Here is a 16,106-nt window from a genome sequence, read left to right on the forward strand (position 1 = left end):
AATATTATCGTTCTTTTTTCCGAGATACGTCTACATTGTTTTCCTTTTGCAATCTAACGAAATCACCACACAATCTAGCATCTGATTCATCCACGTCATTTCAAATTCTCAGCCGTTGGATCATAATATATCTCCATCTCGCACCATTACTTGCACAAATTGCTCTCCGTCGTCTCTCCAGAGAATTCGACAGGCCTCGCCAAATTCCAACGACACACGGAACAAGATGCATCTCCCTGCCGCCGGATGCGATGCCTACCCGGCTGCCCCTCGCCTCGCCAGTCACCATTGCAGCCAGCCGCCGCCGGATGCGATGCCTACCCGGCTGCCCCTCGCCTCGCCACTACGGCCAACCTCTCCGTCATGCACAACCTCGGGCGCTGCCTGTTCCTCTCCAGGGGGTTCGCTGCCACTCACCTGCGAGTAAAGGTCATCCAAGCAATCCATGATGATGCGTAATGCTGCGAGCCTGCACTTTGCCCAAGAACGATTGCTGATTGCAGGAAGCGAAGGTAGTTTTATTTGCATACAAGGCTAGGCTTGAGCCTACTTTCCTTTCCCAGTTTAGAGTTGATACCCCAAATGATTAGCTATTGAAATTCACATTAAGTTCTAACTGTAGAGTGTTCAACAGTCATGCACCAGAGGTATTTGTGGAAATTCCGAAAAGAAAACATTCTTCCAATTTTTAGTGTGCCCTTCAGTCGTAATTTGTCTAACCAATAAAAAATGTGTGTCATTGTTTATAGGATTAGAATAGGGATAACTTTTGAAATTGGAATATCATCCTTACAAAACAATTCTGCAGTTTGACTTAATTTACAGAGCTACTCTGGAAACTTATCACCAAGTTTAATGCTCATACACTGTAGATGTTATGCCACATGCTTAACCAAAATTGAAGCGCAACCTGTATCTTACCAATGCCCCTTTACGCACCCAGTACACATCAAATTTATGTGATGAACAATAACCCTAGTCATTTGTCTTAATTATATATATCCTCTTCAGCTCTTCCTCGCATATCCATATATATAATCTTCTCAAGAAACAATGCTCAAATTCTTTGATACTCCAAATAGCTACAGAAAATAACATAGGCTACAAGATATATGCTGGCTAGATCTAGCATGGCGCGGCAACGCCGTGCCTATAGTTCTAGTAGATATTCTTATTTCATTCCCTAAAAAAAATGATATTCTTAATTGTGGGCTCCCGGGCTAGCAAATACCCAGGTCCCGTTGTGCTTTACTGTACTTGTCCTATGATCAGTCCGCAAGTACGCACAATAGCACCGGTATCACAACTGCACTCAAAACTTGTTAGTAATATTAAAATTTAATCAGAGCATATATAATCTGCAGCGGAAGCAAATAGAAATATAGGACTTCCATCCTGCAGTAGTGTGCCTCACCATTCCCACATACAACTGACTGGGAGCTAGTCCTAGAAAGAACCAACATCGAAAACCCGCATCCTTCGGCAAGGAACTGAACTGAGACGGCTCTTCTTCGAACTCTGGATTTTAAAAAAATTTAGCAACAAGAGTGAGTACAATTTTGTACTCGCAAGACTTCGGGTGTATATCAAAAATCCTATAATACATGCATGGTTAATCAAGGAAGGCTGACAGGTTCATTAGCACTAGGCTGCATTTTATTTGGGTGTATCTTTATACGCGTAATTTTGAAAATATTTTATTTTATATAAAATAGACCGACTTTACCAATCATGACTCCCCATTTCCCATTTCGCGGTCCTTTGACCATCTATATCGGTACACCACCTTTGAACCGGTGCAAGTGTTATCAAACAATTCCCATACCAAGTTTTCAAATCAAAAGTTCTAAAACCGGCAACTAGCTCAAGCGCTCATGACCGTGAGCACGTCTATTCGAATAGTTTTACACTCTGCAAAGATTGTACACTTTACCCATACGACATGTTTCGCTTTGATGCCAGCGCGGAGCCAACGCGCATTTACACAATTTCTTAGATGTGACGGCAAGCTAACATGACAAAACCGTTACATCAACTGGATCCAAGATATGCTACTCGACAGACTGTAGGAGTTTCTCGGCTCCGTACATCTGCCCGGGTTAGCTACCCCGACACCGACGAACTCCTCGAGCACTCGGGCGGTAGCATCCTCTCGGGGCCAACTGACTTAATAAGCTAAGGCCAGTGCCCATTTAGCCGTACGGTTGCACTGTAATACTTGGCTAGAATAGTGCCAATTACCGGTCCTTAAATTGACACGGGTGATAAATCCCTAAAATGCGCCGGAAACGCATACAGAACCAAGCCATATCCATCATCCATTTTTTTCATCCATTTTATCATCCATATTCCTTTCCTTCATCCTCATACCATCATATCCGCTAGACCAAATATTCACCCGCATCTACCATATGATTTTTATCCTTTAAAAACAACCATATAAATGTATATTTTCTTAAAAAAAAACAAACCCATGTTATGCTACTTGACTATTGCGCAAATACTAAGCCAACTAAGCATGTGACTCTGAACTACGCGAATAACCCATAACCTTAGGGTAACAAGGTATAAAAGGGGTACGAAATAACAAGGAAAGTAAATGCATTGAAGTAGGACGTGTCTACCCGATATAAAATAACATTTGGACTCATAAAATCATCTTGGCATGCAAATAATTGTAGGCTTAGGAATTTAAATAGGAGTAAGAATGATCAAGGAGGTACTTGCCTTGTTGCTGGTCGTTTATATTCTCGAGCATTAGCTCCGTGTTTCGCTCGGCATCCGGCGCAGTTAGGAACGTCTCGTCGTCTACGCGAATCGGACGAAAGAAAGCACATGCAAAAGAACCAAATAAACAGCAATGAACAACCAAATAAACACCATGATATCATGATTTTATAAAAAGTTTCTATATAGAAGTATTTAATTTGGAGTTCTTTTGGGCAAGTTGGAGAGGTTTGAAACTTAAATCAGATTAAGTTGTATTTCTCATTTTATTTTTGTAAAGGAAAACGGCCACTTCGCTTGATTAGCAGATTGAGAGGCACCAAGGTACTCAGTGCTCACCATAGAGCTCGTCGAAGGTCAAGGTCAAAGCGAGGCATGGAACAAGGCGGGGCCGTGGTGAGGTGACGCGGGCTCGTGGTGCCGCGGCGACCGTGTGCTTGCCGTTCTCGGCTTCGGCGTCGTTCCCCGGCTCGCGGCGTCGGCGTCGATCTCCGGCTTGGCTCCCGCTCGTGGTCGTCGACGTCGTTGCAGCTCCCGGCCTGGCTTCAGCTCGGCGTCGTGTCTCGTGGCTCCGTGGCGTTGTTGAAGCAAAACATTGAGCAGGTTGTAGGCGTCTCGACCGCTGCAGCTTGACGAAGAGGTAGCAGCTCGTTTGGTGCCGTGGATGCCGCTGCTTGTCAGGGTGGTGATGTTCTCTGTCGTCAGCTTGAACACGGCAAGCATCTCCAGAAGAGCCGCAGAGGTGGTCCCGGTGGTGGATTTTGAAGTGGCGTGGTGCTCAGCTTAAACAGGGAAGGTGCCAAAGGGCAGGCTACAGGCTGCTGGTTGCGGATTAGGTGCTTCGGTGGAGAAGAAAAGAGCTCAAGCTAGTTCTGGATGCTTGCTCGGTGGAGAACAAGGAGCATAGGAAGGGGAGCTACTGCTAGCTTCTTAATTGCTCGGTGGAGAAGAAACCAGAGGGGGAAAGGGAGGCTGCTGCTGCCTATACTGTGTGTGCGTGAGTGTGCAGGAAATGAGTGAGAGTGCATGTGTGCTTGGCGTGGAGTGAGTGTGTGTGCATGCATGTAGGGAGTGCCTGCATCTGTGCATCTGTGCATGCATTGGTGCATGCAGCATGCTGCTTGCTTGAACAGAGAGAGATGGCGATGGGAAGGGGTGGCAGTCCTGGTAGTGATTTGCTTGCTCGGAGGAAGTTAGTGAAGGGAGGGAGGATCAGAGGTGCTAAAGCCTGAGCAGAAGGGCTGCGTGCTAATGCTTGTGATGGAAAAAAAAAATCAGAGTAGCAGGTGTGCTGTGCTGCTGCTGCCACCTTGTGAGAGAGAGAGCTGTTGTGTTGTGCGTGAGTGTGCACCGACGGGGAGAGAGAGGAGAGTGTGAAAGAGACGTGTGTGAGAGATGTGTGTGCGGGCAGTGAGATGAGGGGTGTGTTTAGTTCCACCAAAATTTCCAAACTTTCCATCACATCCATCACATCTCCTATCACATCAAAACATTAAATATAGCAAATAACTCATGCATGGAGTACTAAATGTAGTTAAATAAAAAAACTAATTGCATAGTTTTGATGTACGTTGCGAGATGAATCTTTTGAGCCTAGTTAGGTCATGGTAGGACAATATTTACCACAAACAAACAAAAAATGCTACAGTGTGCTACAGTGACTGACGTGACTTTTTCTCCACCAATTCCCCTCATCTAAACACAGCCGAGAATTAATTCTGCTGCTGTCTGCTTGCTCCGATATTTCTGTCCAGAGAGAGAGCAGGGCCTTGTTTGGTTGTGAGTACGAGTAGCACAAAAATTTTGACTAATAATTAGAGTTAATAAATAAAGGTAATTTGTAAAACTAACTCCATAACTTTGCGCTATTTCGCGAGACGAATCTAATGAGGTCTTTGACCGCACGATTAGAGGTTGGTTACTGTAGCATTACTTTAGTCAATCATCGATTAATTACCGTCATTAGATTGGTCTCGAAAAGTTACACACATCCGTGAAAAAATTTTGCAAATAAACTTTGTTTAGTACTCTATGCATTAAAAATTTTTTTTCGGAAAACGTGTGTCGTAGTTGTGATACACAACTAGGGCCCAGGAGGGAGACGTGGACGGTCGTGGGCGGCGCCGCGAGCACGGCGGCGTGCTCCGCGTGCACGCGCTGGAGCTCTCCCGGCCTTGAATGCGCCCATGTCCAGCTCGCGTCCTTGCTCCGAGCGGCGCGGACGGACTCCACCGCAGCACAGGGAGATGGAGGAGACCGAGGCGGCAAAGCACAGGGTGGTGGAGGACAAGACCGCGCTGTGCTCGTGGTGACGAGGGCACGAGGCTCGGCGGAGTAGCAGCGAGCGTCGGTGCTGGCGGCCGTACGCGGGCGGCGCGGGGCGCAACGACGGGCGGCGCGGGGAAGAAGATGCCGCCGCGTCACTGACGCGCAGGTCCGGCGCGCAGGCGACGTGGAGAAGGAGGAGAGGAGGCGGGGCGGGTTAGGCTGGGAAAAGGAGAAGGAAAACGAGCCGGCTGGTTTTGGCCCAGGCCGAGATGAGCTCTTTTTTTCTTCTCTTTTTTTTTTCCTTTTTGAATTCAAACCAAAGTTCAAATTCAAACAGAAATTGTTCAAAAACATCTAGAAGCTTAACAAGATTGATCTAGTATTTTTAACATGGTTTTACTCCTCTTTTTACTATTGTTTCTTTTTAGTCACAAAAGGAAATTTTTATGCACAAAAACATGAGGAAAGCCAAATAAAAACCAAATCAAGCATTAATCTATTTATTTATCTTAATTTTATTTGTATTTGAAATTTGGGCTGTTACACTTATTTCATCAGATATATATATATATATATATATATATATATATATATATATATATATATATATAATTCATTATATGAAGTTAAAGTTTTCATTCATTTTATGTTGGCGGCTTCTCAATTTTTTTTGTTGCTCGCAATTTTAATTTATTTGCAATGATGCAGGAAATATGAAAAAGGGGCTGCCTATTCTGTCATAGTAGGATTTTCGATTAGTCAACTATTCACTTTTCTAACCGTTGGATTGAGATCCAACAGTTGACATTCACCAATCTCTCCTCGTTCTCATGGGCCATGCCAGAAAAGGTGGTGAAATGACCAAAACAAAGAAACATAAAAACAGGTTGAAGCATAAGAATCAAAACAAAATTGTGATTACTGCCAGTTTCGAATGTACTTCTGTAGTTCTATGTAAGTACTGGCATACCCATGACCTTTAAGCTTTGCTTAACCATCTATTCCATGTTACAGCATAGAAAACCATATTGTGACTCGCTCCAAAACAGATACCTAATTACCCAATTCAGCAAACATATAATCATCTACCATGTGCTAGAGTTCTACCTTCTATGGAACTATACAAGGGCAGCCTGTATACTGATTACTGACACCCATAAACGAAATGAAGCTGAAACTTCACAAAAATTTGTCTATGATATGATTGCAGGCTGCTTCCGATTCACTTTGAATTGAAGAGCATCCTCAAGACGTTCCGCATCTTTGGCCGAGCATCTGGAGAGAATGCAACGCAAGCTAGAGCAATATTCAGGACCGACAACATCTGGCTGTGAACCGCAATTGAAGTTCCTGAGACCCTGGTGTCAAGGATCTGCTCCCATTGGTCAGGCCTGGCTGAAAGGCTGAGGGCCCACTTAGCTAATTCAATTCCATCGCTAACAGATGGTTTCCCTGTCAACAGCTCCAGTAAAATGACTCCAAAGCTATAAACGTTGCCAGTCATCGTCAGCCTCATAGTGTATGCATACTCTGCAACCATAATTAAGTGGTATTTAGGGTTAGCATAGTATATTGGCTCTCACAGTTTTTCCAAATTGTTAAAACAAATTCTTCAAGCTTAAATGGAAAAAAAATCCTAGAATCTTGTTCAATTCCATAGTGGATCCGAGTCCTAATCCTTAAAAATCCCGACCAGAAGTACATTCTATTTGGCAATACAGTATGCTGTAAGGAAAGACGTAGAGCGAGATTAAAATAACAAAAGAGGAAACGATGTGTTTGATGAACTTCAAAAAACAACACTTGCTCACAGCTTGGACACGGACAGTATTATTGGCTAACTAAAGACTACAGTTGCCACTTAAACAGATAGTAAAGCAACTTAGAGCTTAGTGGATCATATTGCCCAAGTTACCAGATATGTAATTAGAAAATTGTTATTCAGGCAAAGGAAGAATATATGCTCAAATAAAATAGTCAGACGACATTACTGCAAAGAATTAAAGAGTAACAAAAGATATAACGAATTCAGAGATATTAAAGCCTGAGATAAAATGATATCAACAAAGAATGGCAGAAAACTACTCAATTCTCAAAGTTGCAGCGCAAAGTAAACATTCAGGTACTCAAGAGTGAATCACAATAGTATGTCTTACCTGGTGGAATATAACCAACTGTACCAGCAATTGTTGAAAAGCTTCCAGTACTCCTGGAAGGGTCAATAATTTTGTAAAGCTCGATATCTCCAATCTGAGGCTCATTTGTTGACTTCAAGTGGATGGTTTTTGTTGACAGATCAAGAAGCAAAACTGGCTGAGTGCATCCATGCAGAAATGTCAGCCCTTGGGCCACGCCCAAAGCAATACTATATCGTGAAGGCCAGTCTATAACATCAGACTTTCCGCCATGGAGTAAATCGGACACTGTGCCCTTGTATGCATGCTCATAGATAAGGTAGGCTGAATCCACAGTCAAGATGTAGGCTAATGGAACCATGACATTGGAATTGGTCAGTTTCCCTAGCACCTCAATTTCCCGAGAAAACTTTTCCTGGTTCCCAATTTGGAAAATCTTGTCACTAGAGTTAAGCTTTTTAACGGAGTAAGTTGAGCCATTAGGCATTACAGCCTTGTAGTAGGTGCAGAACCTGGTCTTCAAAAAGATGTTCTGGTGGTTGGAGAGAGCTTCCATTGCTTTTGTGAACTCAATTGCAGAGGTATGGATGCTATTCATAGTTATGAGGCAGCCATTGATTATTTGTGGTACAGATTCCCCTGCTGGTAATCCTTCATCTTCGACACGATAAATTCTCTTTGACAATGACATCATAACAATAACAGCAAGCACGCATAATCCAACAAGAGCACCGGCAATAGTGAAGATGATGATGACAACAGTGTGTGGGTTTTTCTTACCAGTAGTAGAAGTGCTATTATTGTTTCCAGTACCATTTACAAGATCAGGATTCCCTTTTATATCGATTTCCACATTTTGGCCGAACCTAGGTAGATATCCAGAAAGATTATTATAAGAAAGCACCAACTGTATCAAGCTTGGAAGACTCCCTAGTGAAGCTGGCACCTCACCGGATAGCTTGTTGTGTGAAAGATCAAGAATCTCTAGTCCACTTAAAGAGTTGATGCTTGAAGGAATAGGTCCAGTAAGAAAGTTATGACTAAGATTCAGAAGAGAGGTGCTCACAGTGCTTGGCATGGTTGGGATGGTACCATCCAGAGCATTATCCCCAAGATTGAGCTCAATTAGTGACTTTGATGAACTAATTGAGATTGGAATTGCACCATTAATCTTGTTGTCTTGCAAATACAAGTTTGAAAGCTTTGGCAACTTGAAAATTCCACTTGGTATCCCTCCACTGAATGAATTCTGACTAAGATTCAATATACTCAGGTGTGCAGAAAATGTATCTGGGATAGGTCCAGTGAGAGAGTTGTTTTGAAGCTTCAGAACTACCAGCTTCTGAAGTTTACTGATAGTACCAGGCATTGAACCATTTAGCTTATTTGAAGCCAGACTCAACAAAGACAAACTGCTGCATTTACCGAGTTCTGAAGGTATGTTTCCTGTCAACTGGTTGTTATCCAACTCAAGATAAGCCAATTCTGTGCCATTACAAATGGAGTTTGAGATGTTCCCACGAAGCCTGTTTCCACCAAGCCTCAAGCGATAGAGGCTTGGAGACAGGTAGCTGGGAATAGGCCCTTCAAGCTGGTTACTGGTCAGATCAACACTCTGCAAACCAGGATGGGAAAGGAAATCTGAAGGGATCGTCCCGTTCAAATTGTTATAGCTCAAATCCAACATCCTGACATGTTTGGTAATCCAGCTGGGGATTAGACCAGTAAAATTGTTCTGGTTAGCTGCAAACCGAGACAGCGTCGCTACATTCGACAGACTTGCTGGTATTTCCCCACTCAGTTTATTTCCTGAAAGGAGTACAGTCTCCAGCTTGGCAAGACTCTTGAACTCATTTAGGACATGACCAGTTAGATTGTTCTGGCTGAGATCCAGCAGAGTAATATTTTCATATCTAAACAAACCAGAAGGAATTGAACCAATCAATTGATTACCAGACAGCACCAACTCCACCAAAGAGTCGACCATACTGGTAGGAACATTACCATTCAACTCATTGGAACTAAGGTTCAAGCTTCTCAATTTGGGAAAAGAACCCAAGTCTGCACTCAAATTTGTACTGGTGAAAAAATTGGAGGATAAATCAAGAACCTCCAGCTGTCGAAAACCCGACAAATTACTGAGCGGGTGACGTAACTGGTTGGTGCTGAGATTGAGGAGACGCAAGTCTTCCTTCATTGAACAAGAAGGGGGGAAGAATTGGGTGGACAAATCCGTGAAGGAATTTCTGGAGAGGTCAAGGGACTGCAAGGTCTGAATACGGCAAATGGAAGCGAAGATGGAGGAGTCTGATATTCCATAGTTGGACAGGGTGATATTGGTCACCACCAAAGAGGAACCGGAGCGCGTGCAGGTGACTCCACTCCAGGTGCATGGATTGGAGGTGGTGTTAAACCTGCTGTTACCCACAACGCTCGAGATATTCACCATAATGGCCTCCTGCGTGCTGCTTAACTGTGGTTCGGAAGACGGAGCACCGGCGCCGGCGGCCACGGGCGCATGGTGAAACAAGAACAAGCTGGGGAGAAGTATTAGCAGTAAGAAGCCATGGCTGGCGAAGGGACAATACCTCCTCCTCCCCAGCATGTCCATCTGATTGAACCTTCTTGCCTTCCCCCTGCCTAATTGCTTCGCTTCTTCCCCTCCCCTCCGCGCCCGCTGATCTTCACCGGCCGAAGCAGCAGGAAGAAAACAAGACTATATTTTATTTTTCTCCCCTCTCTAGGTTCTGGGGTTCTGGGTGTGCTCCGCCATGGCTTTCTTGGTTCTGTTTTTCAAGGTGAGTGAGGAGGAGGCTGGGGACGTGGGGAGAGAGCGGAGCAGAGAGGCTGTGATTTCTAATAATTCTTCGTGATGTTTTTCTGGTGCCCCCTCTCTTGGGTTTAGGCTGGGTCCAGTGTTTGGGTTTAGGCTGGGTTCAGTGTTGACTGACTGACACTACCGTCTACTCCCTCCGTCCCGCATTTACTGCACTCCTACGATTCAAAAAAAAAATCCCAAAATAAACGCAGTTGCTGCAGTGCCGATGCTGCAGTCCTGAAGTAGCATCAGATTACGTGCAAGTACATGTGGAGTCCATCCAAGCTTGAAACTTAGACAGTCTCCAATGGTAATCTCTAAAATCCACCCCCTAAAAGAAATATTATTCTCCCTCTAAACATATTCCGCACTTCATATCAAAATTCTCTCCAACAATACACTCCATACCATACTCCCTATACCCCACCATCCAATATTATATTTATTTTTTCTCAACATTATCCAACGTTCATTCATCCATACCCCTCTCCCTCTCAACGATTGGCTGGGCGAATCTCATCAGGCCCACGGGCGCAGGGTGGAGGGCAGCCGTTCACCTTCAAATTTAGCGATTCTCTCTCCTCCCCCTAAGTTTGCCGACTCCTTTCCAGTTCACCGCTGGAGCGAGTGGCGGTCCACGGCGCCCTCTAAAAACAGGTACCGGACCGTTTCCGCTTATTTACAAGGGTATTTTCGTAATTTCACATACATCTTGGTTTTCGCATCCGATCCTACAATCGCGCTTATTCTGGGACGGAAGGAATACGCTTACGATGAAAGCGACCCAGAGCTGTTTGGGAGCTGAAAACCCGCTAGCAAAGGCTGCTCCATGGGGCCTGCACGGAATGGAATTTGAGGACAACTCGGCAGGTTTGAAGAATGTCATCCTCGTGTTTTGCATACCAAAGATGTCCTTTTTTTAGCTGTGTGATTTATGTTTGCTATTTATTATGATATAGCAGATTTATTATTCCACTAAAAATGTAGCACTTTTAATGTTTCGCTAAACATTAGCAGTTTTAAAGCTTCACTAAAAATAGAGCGGCTTTACCGTTCTACTAGAAACTGACATGGTCTAAAGTTTCAACAAAAGGTTAGAGCAGCTTTTGAACTATGTTAAAAATAGATTAGCTTTTAAAGTAAGTTAAAAACTGAGCAGTTCTCAAGTTTCACTAGGGAAAAATAGTAGCGGATTTAATGTTTCAAAATAACGAAGAGAATTTAAAGTTCCACACTAAACAAACAAAATCGGTGCATGAGGATGGGCATGAAAGTTGCCATTCCAAGTGGAGCAAGAAACATTATATTCCTGAGCACTAGGTCAGACGAATGGCTGCCATTTTTATAAAGCGGTATTTCACTCTGGCCTCACAGTATCTCAAATGAACCGTGTGCCATGTTCTACACAAACCAAGAGGAACATTTAGCGTTGTAACATAATTGGCGACCATAAAATTTTCTTCTCAATTCGTGACTAAAACAGTGATCTGAATCCATCAAGAGCGAGAAAAATAACTCCGTTTGAAATGTTGCAATTCCTCCCGGCTCGTGTGATATTTTGTGTACAACTGCAAATCGACCTTGGGATTTCACTTGCAGGCTCCAGATGCCGGGTCAAAGAAGCTGGTGCTCTGGCTCAGCTACAACCAGGAGCCTCTTAATCCTGAAAAGGACTAGTCCTAAGCTAAAACTGTGATCACCGGATCCAGGTAGGAAACGTGAACGGGATTGCTGACACAAACGCAGATTTCAAAAAAAAAAAAAGGTTAGTCCAAAGCATTCCGTGGAGACCAACCCAGGAAAATGGGGACGCGTTGCCAAAGAAGCTTGACCGAGACCTAGAGTGGCTTTGGCTTACCCAAAAAACATTCTAGGATAGGGAGAAGAACGAGTCAAAAAAAAAGAAGAAACTGTAGCTAGGGGCATTATTGTCAAATTGAGCACTGTAAAAAAGAGTCTATGGATTTCTTAAACTAGAATTTAGTACTAATTAACAAAGGAGTTATTCCATGGCTCAACATTCTCATTTCTTAAACGGTCTTGGGGGAATTTGCAAGTAAAAAAAAAAGGAAATGAGAGGGAAAGGGAGAGGCTATGCTGCTAGCTGTTGATCGATGTCATTTTCTCATTCAGTCCACAAACTTACGAGGAGACTTTGAACGGAGACCTCACCATTCTCTCATACGGCCACACGGGTTTGCACTTTGCAGGATTCTCCACCGTACCTAAAATGTGTTCTGGTTTTTGCTGATGATGGTGCCTCCGGACGTGACCATGTCCAGTCCAAAGAACGTTGCAAGTAAAGATATGGCAGCAATTTTGGAGTTTTCGCTCTCACCAAACAAAACGAAAATATTTGCATTCAGTTTATTCAGATTAAAATAAAAGGTAGGGAATGCTACTGAAAGCAACCTTCAGATCTGCGTTGAACGTTATCATTTCGTGACTGACACTGCCTCCAAAAAGTTAGCAGGATGGCCGTACCAACTGGGCAGTAATCAACAGCTAGCAAAGACGAAAGCAAGGCTGCAAATCGCCTTTGCTTTTGCATCAGAGAGACATACAAGCCGTGTTTGACGGAGAGGAGCCGGAGAAAAAGCTATCTTTTGTACGTGTAACTGTAGGTCTACATACACTCCTTCACACGGACTCCATCGATCATCTTTGGAGTTTCGGGTCTCGGTGTGAAGCTGCCGTCATTCCTTCACGCGGATTAGACCAGAGCAAGTAGTTAGCAAAAGGCTACTATAGATTAGTATTCAGGAATCATGAGTGTTGAGAGCCTGCTGCACTCTGATTTAAGCTTCTCCAGGTACAATAATGTACAGTGTCTAAAGCTAATAGAAAAGGGTCTCAGTGCTCTGATCGATGTTGTCTACAGTTTTGCTAGAGACATCGTCCAAGTCTAATGAGAAGGAAATAGGAGTCAAATCACTACCGGACTCGAGCTCTTTGCCGAGCAAAGTCCCTATTGCACTCGGCAGAGGGTTTGCCGAGTACGGCACTGGGCAAACTTTACGCGGCGATAGATCTGACTGCGAAGGAGTCTTTGCCGAGTGTCTTTTCTCGGACACTCGGCAAAACCAGCTTTGCCGTGTAGAGGAATGCTCTCGGCAAAATAAAGTAGGGGACCGGCCAAACTATCGGTAACAGGGGCTTTACTGAGTGCGTGCCAGACGAAAAGGCACTCGGCAAAATCCTATTTATGAATAGTATCGTCGGCATTACCATATTCTAAGACTATAAATCAAGCCAGTCATCACTCGGTTTGGCTCATTTACTTTAATTAGAAAACTTACATTTCTTCTCAACCTCTTATTTAATTAAGGATTTTTAAACTAGGATTTAGTGCTAATTAATTAAGGAGCTCTTCCATGGCTCATATTTGACATCTATTGAACAGAGAAGCTATATATATCAAGGCAAATCGGATCGATAAATCGCGCAGTCCATCGTCTCATCTCACTACTACAGAACATGGCTTTGTTCCAGCACATTTGTCCCGGTTGTTATTGGACCCGGGACGAATGAAAGCTTTATTCCCGGGTCTAAAGTCTAGCAGCCAATAAAGAGAACAAAGAGACCTTTTATCTCGGTTGAAGACTTCCACCGGAATAAAATAGTATTCTTTAGTCCCGGTTGGAGTCACCCACCGGGACTAAATCCTTTAATCCCGGTGGGTGACTCCAACCGGGACCAAAAGATAGTTTTTTTTGTCCCGGTTGGAGTCTCCAACTGGGACAAAAGAGTTTCACAGGCGTGGCCTCCACCTACCTCTCATTTATTTAACTCTGTCCCCTCTCTTATCTCTTCGACTCTTCTTCTCCCTGGCATCTCTCTCCCTCGAGCTTTCCTCCTCCCCTCCCTCCTCGATCCGGTCCTTCCTCCCTCTCAAGCGCAGGCGGGGGCGGCGAGCCGTGCCAGGCGCTGGCAGGAAGCGCGCGGCATCGGGCCGGCAGCCACGACCAGGCACCGGTGGGGGCGGGCGCGGTCCGGCGAGCCGGCCAGCCGCCGCCGCCGCAGCACACAGCCAGGAGGCGCGGCCACACTGGCGGGGACGGGTGCGGGGGCGGCGAGCCACGGCCAGGCGCCGGCGGGGGCGGGCGCGCCCGGGTGCGGGCCGGCGAGCCGGCCAGCCGCCGCCGTCGCGAGCGGCTAGGAGCCGCAGCGACGCTGGCGGGGACGGGGCGCGGGTGCGGCCCAGCAAGCCGCCGCTGCCGCGTGCGGCCATGCGCAGGGGCGGGCACGCCCGCCGCTGTGGGCCGGTCAGGGCGGCATATGTTTTTTTGTTTTGTTTTGTTTTTTGGTTTGTGACTGTGGTGGTCAATCCTTGTATGATGAATCAAATCAGTTTCTTGTATTGTGAATTAGATTTTTGCTATTTTACTTGTGTGATGTGTGATGTGTGATGACCATGTAAGATAAGAATGTTTCTAGCTTTAATCTGAAATTTTTTTCAAGTGTGATTATATCTTTGTGAGGGAGTTGAGCATGTTTTTGTGATGGAGTGATGGAATTGGAGCTCGAGGAGGGAGGAGACGGTGGTGCGGAGCTCCGGCGGGGGACGAGCGGTGGTGGTGCGGAGCCGTGTGGTGGGGAACGAGCGGATGTGGCTTTTTTTATTGCCTTTTGTCCCGGTTGGGAACTTCAACCGGGATACAAAGTGATCTTTTGTCCCAGGTGTCTGACCCGGGATAAAAGAACCTCATCTTTTATCCCGGCTTGGTAGTCCTGGTTAGAAAACCCGGATAAGAAAGGTTTTTCAACCGGGACAATTCAAGGGTTCTGAGTAGTGTCTCTACGGTCCACATGCGCAACTAATCAACGTCTGAATCATTGACGGATGGCGGCTGCCTTCGCCAGACCGCCGGCGGCCTAACATGCATGGTCGACGTACACGACCGGTCGAGCTAAATACTGTGGGACCGAAGACGGCGACCAGAGGGGGGGTGAATGGGAGCCGATCAAAATTTCTTCCGAAATTCAAACCGTCGGCCTATGTCCCAAAATCGTCCAAGCCCTCAAGCGTTCTGACCAAAGTTTGGGGTAACTATTGAAAAGCTAACCCAACACAAAAGGCCTCGAACGAGCGAGCGAACCCACGAAGCAAAACGGAAGTGAATCGGGAAAACTGCAGAACCGATCTGCCAGGACCGGTCTGACCGGTGCGCTGGACCGGTCTGACCGGTCGTGCCTACCGGTCTGACCGGTAGTACCCAGAAAACCCCCGAGAAAATGGATTCAAACGGTGAATCCCGAGCAAACGACCACGAAATCCGACGAAACTTGGGGGAATACTTCGCCCCTACCCCGTGAGAATATCCCCAAAAGATCTCATCCCAAAGATCAACGAAACGTGAAAATTATGGGGGATATCAAAAGGGATTGGGGTATTCTCAAACATTCAAGAACTTGAATTCGAACATGCCAGTGATTCCAGAGAGTTTAGGTCAGAGTTGGGAGCACGGGAATCACAGCAAAGAACTCATGGACTCCTCGCAATCAAGTGCACCAAAAACGAAATCAAAATTTCATCAAACAAGGCACAAAACGAGGGATGGATTGATTCAAACCGCCCAGAGGGCACGAGGAGGTTAGGGCCTTCTTTCCCAATCAAATCCACAAGAGTTCACACACAAACAACATTCAAATCTACCCTAAAGAGATGAACTGAGGAAGAGGAACACAGGGGCGGCGCCCTGGGGAAACAGAGAATTCACGGACGAGTTACAAAAGCCGCTGTTAACCTAACACAAGTGAAGGGGTATTTATACCCGCGGGACCGGTCAGACCGGTACGCTGGACCGGTCAGACCGGTTGGTTAGACCGGTCAGACCGGTGCCAGGGACCGGTCAGACCGGTTGGCCTGCAGCACCCCCTGTACAACGATCTCATCCGACGGCCGAGGTTCTTTCTTCGAAACGAAGTCTTCTCCGCGATGCCGCCGTCTTGATGAAGATCCAGTCCGCGGTTTTGGAGGGTCCGCGAAACCCGGGTAGGTGGCCGGTTTTGAGAAAACCGCCAAAACCTCACGCGCGGGAAGATTCCCGCCTCCGCGCCGTGGCCCTAGACGCCGTTCCCGCCTCGGCCTTCTGACGGCCCTAGACGCCGCCCGACGCCCGTCACCTCCTCGCCCGCAGCGAGGCCCTAGACGCCGT

The 16,106-nt window shown here is 45.8% G+C and overlaps 2 protein-coding genes across 2 annotated transcripts; both read right to left on the reverse strand.

Annotated features, from left to right (window-relative positions):
- Window positions 1-997: 997 nt before the first annotated feature.
- Window positions 998-5,969, reverse strand: LOC120667022. Its single transcript, XM_039947029.1, has 4 exons — window positions 5,966-5,969; window positions 3,067-3,504; window positions 2,728-2,808; window positions 998-1,518 (listed from the first exon to the last, which is right to left on the reverse strand). The coding sequence occupies exons 1-4, from the start codon at window positions 5,967-5,969 to the stop codon at window positions 1,343-1,345; spliced, it is 699 nt and encodes a 232-aa protein (XP_039802963.1). The 3' UTR covers window positions 998-1,342.
- On the reverse strand, window positions 5,891-9,997 carry LOC120663753 (leucine-rich repeat receptor-like tyrosine-protein kinase PXC3). Its single transcript, XM_039942649.1, has 2 exons — window positions 7,152-9,997; window positions 5,891-6,525 (listed from the first exon to the last, which is right to left on the reverse strand). The coding sequence occupies exons 1-2, from the start codon at window positions 9,739-9,741 to the stop codon at window positions 6,218-6,220; spliced, it is 2,898 nt and encodes a 965-aa protein (XP_039798583.1). The 5' UTR covers window positions 9,742-9,997; the 3' UTR covers window positions 5,891-6,217.
- Window positions 9,998-16,106: the final 6,109 nt, after the last annotated feature.

Source organism: Panicum virgatum, chromosome 3N (assembly GCF_016808335.1).
Source record: "Panicum virgatum strain AP13 chromosome 3N, P.virgatum_v5, whole genome shotgun sequence".
Lineage (NCBI taxonomy): Eukaryota > Viridiplantae > Streptophyta > Magnoliopsida > Poales > Poaceae > Panicum > Panicum virgatum.

Coding starts and splice junctions, on each gene's coding strand:
- LOC120663753 (XM_039942649.1), bottom strand. CDS start 9,741: ATGGACATGCTGGGGAGGAGGAGGTATTGTCCCTTCGCCAGCCATGGC. Junction 6,526..7,151: donor AGTTGGTTATATTCCACCAG/GTAAGACATACT, acceptor TTATGGTTGCAG/AGTATGCATACACTATGAGG.
- LOC120667022 (XM_039947029.1), bottom strand. Junction 2,809..3,066: donor GACCTTCGACGAGCTCTATG/GTGAGCACTGAG, acceptor CGATTCGCGTAG/ACGACGAGACGTTCCTAACT. Junction 1,519..2,727: donor TATAAACGACCAGCAACAAG/GCAAGTACCTCC, acceptor TTTAAAATCCAG/AGTTCGAAGAAGAGCCGTCT.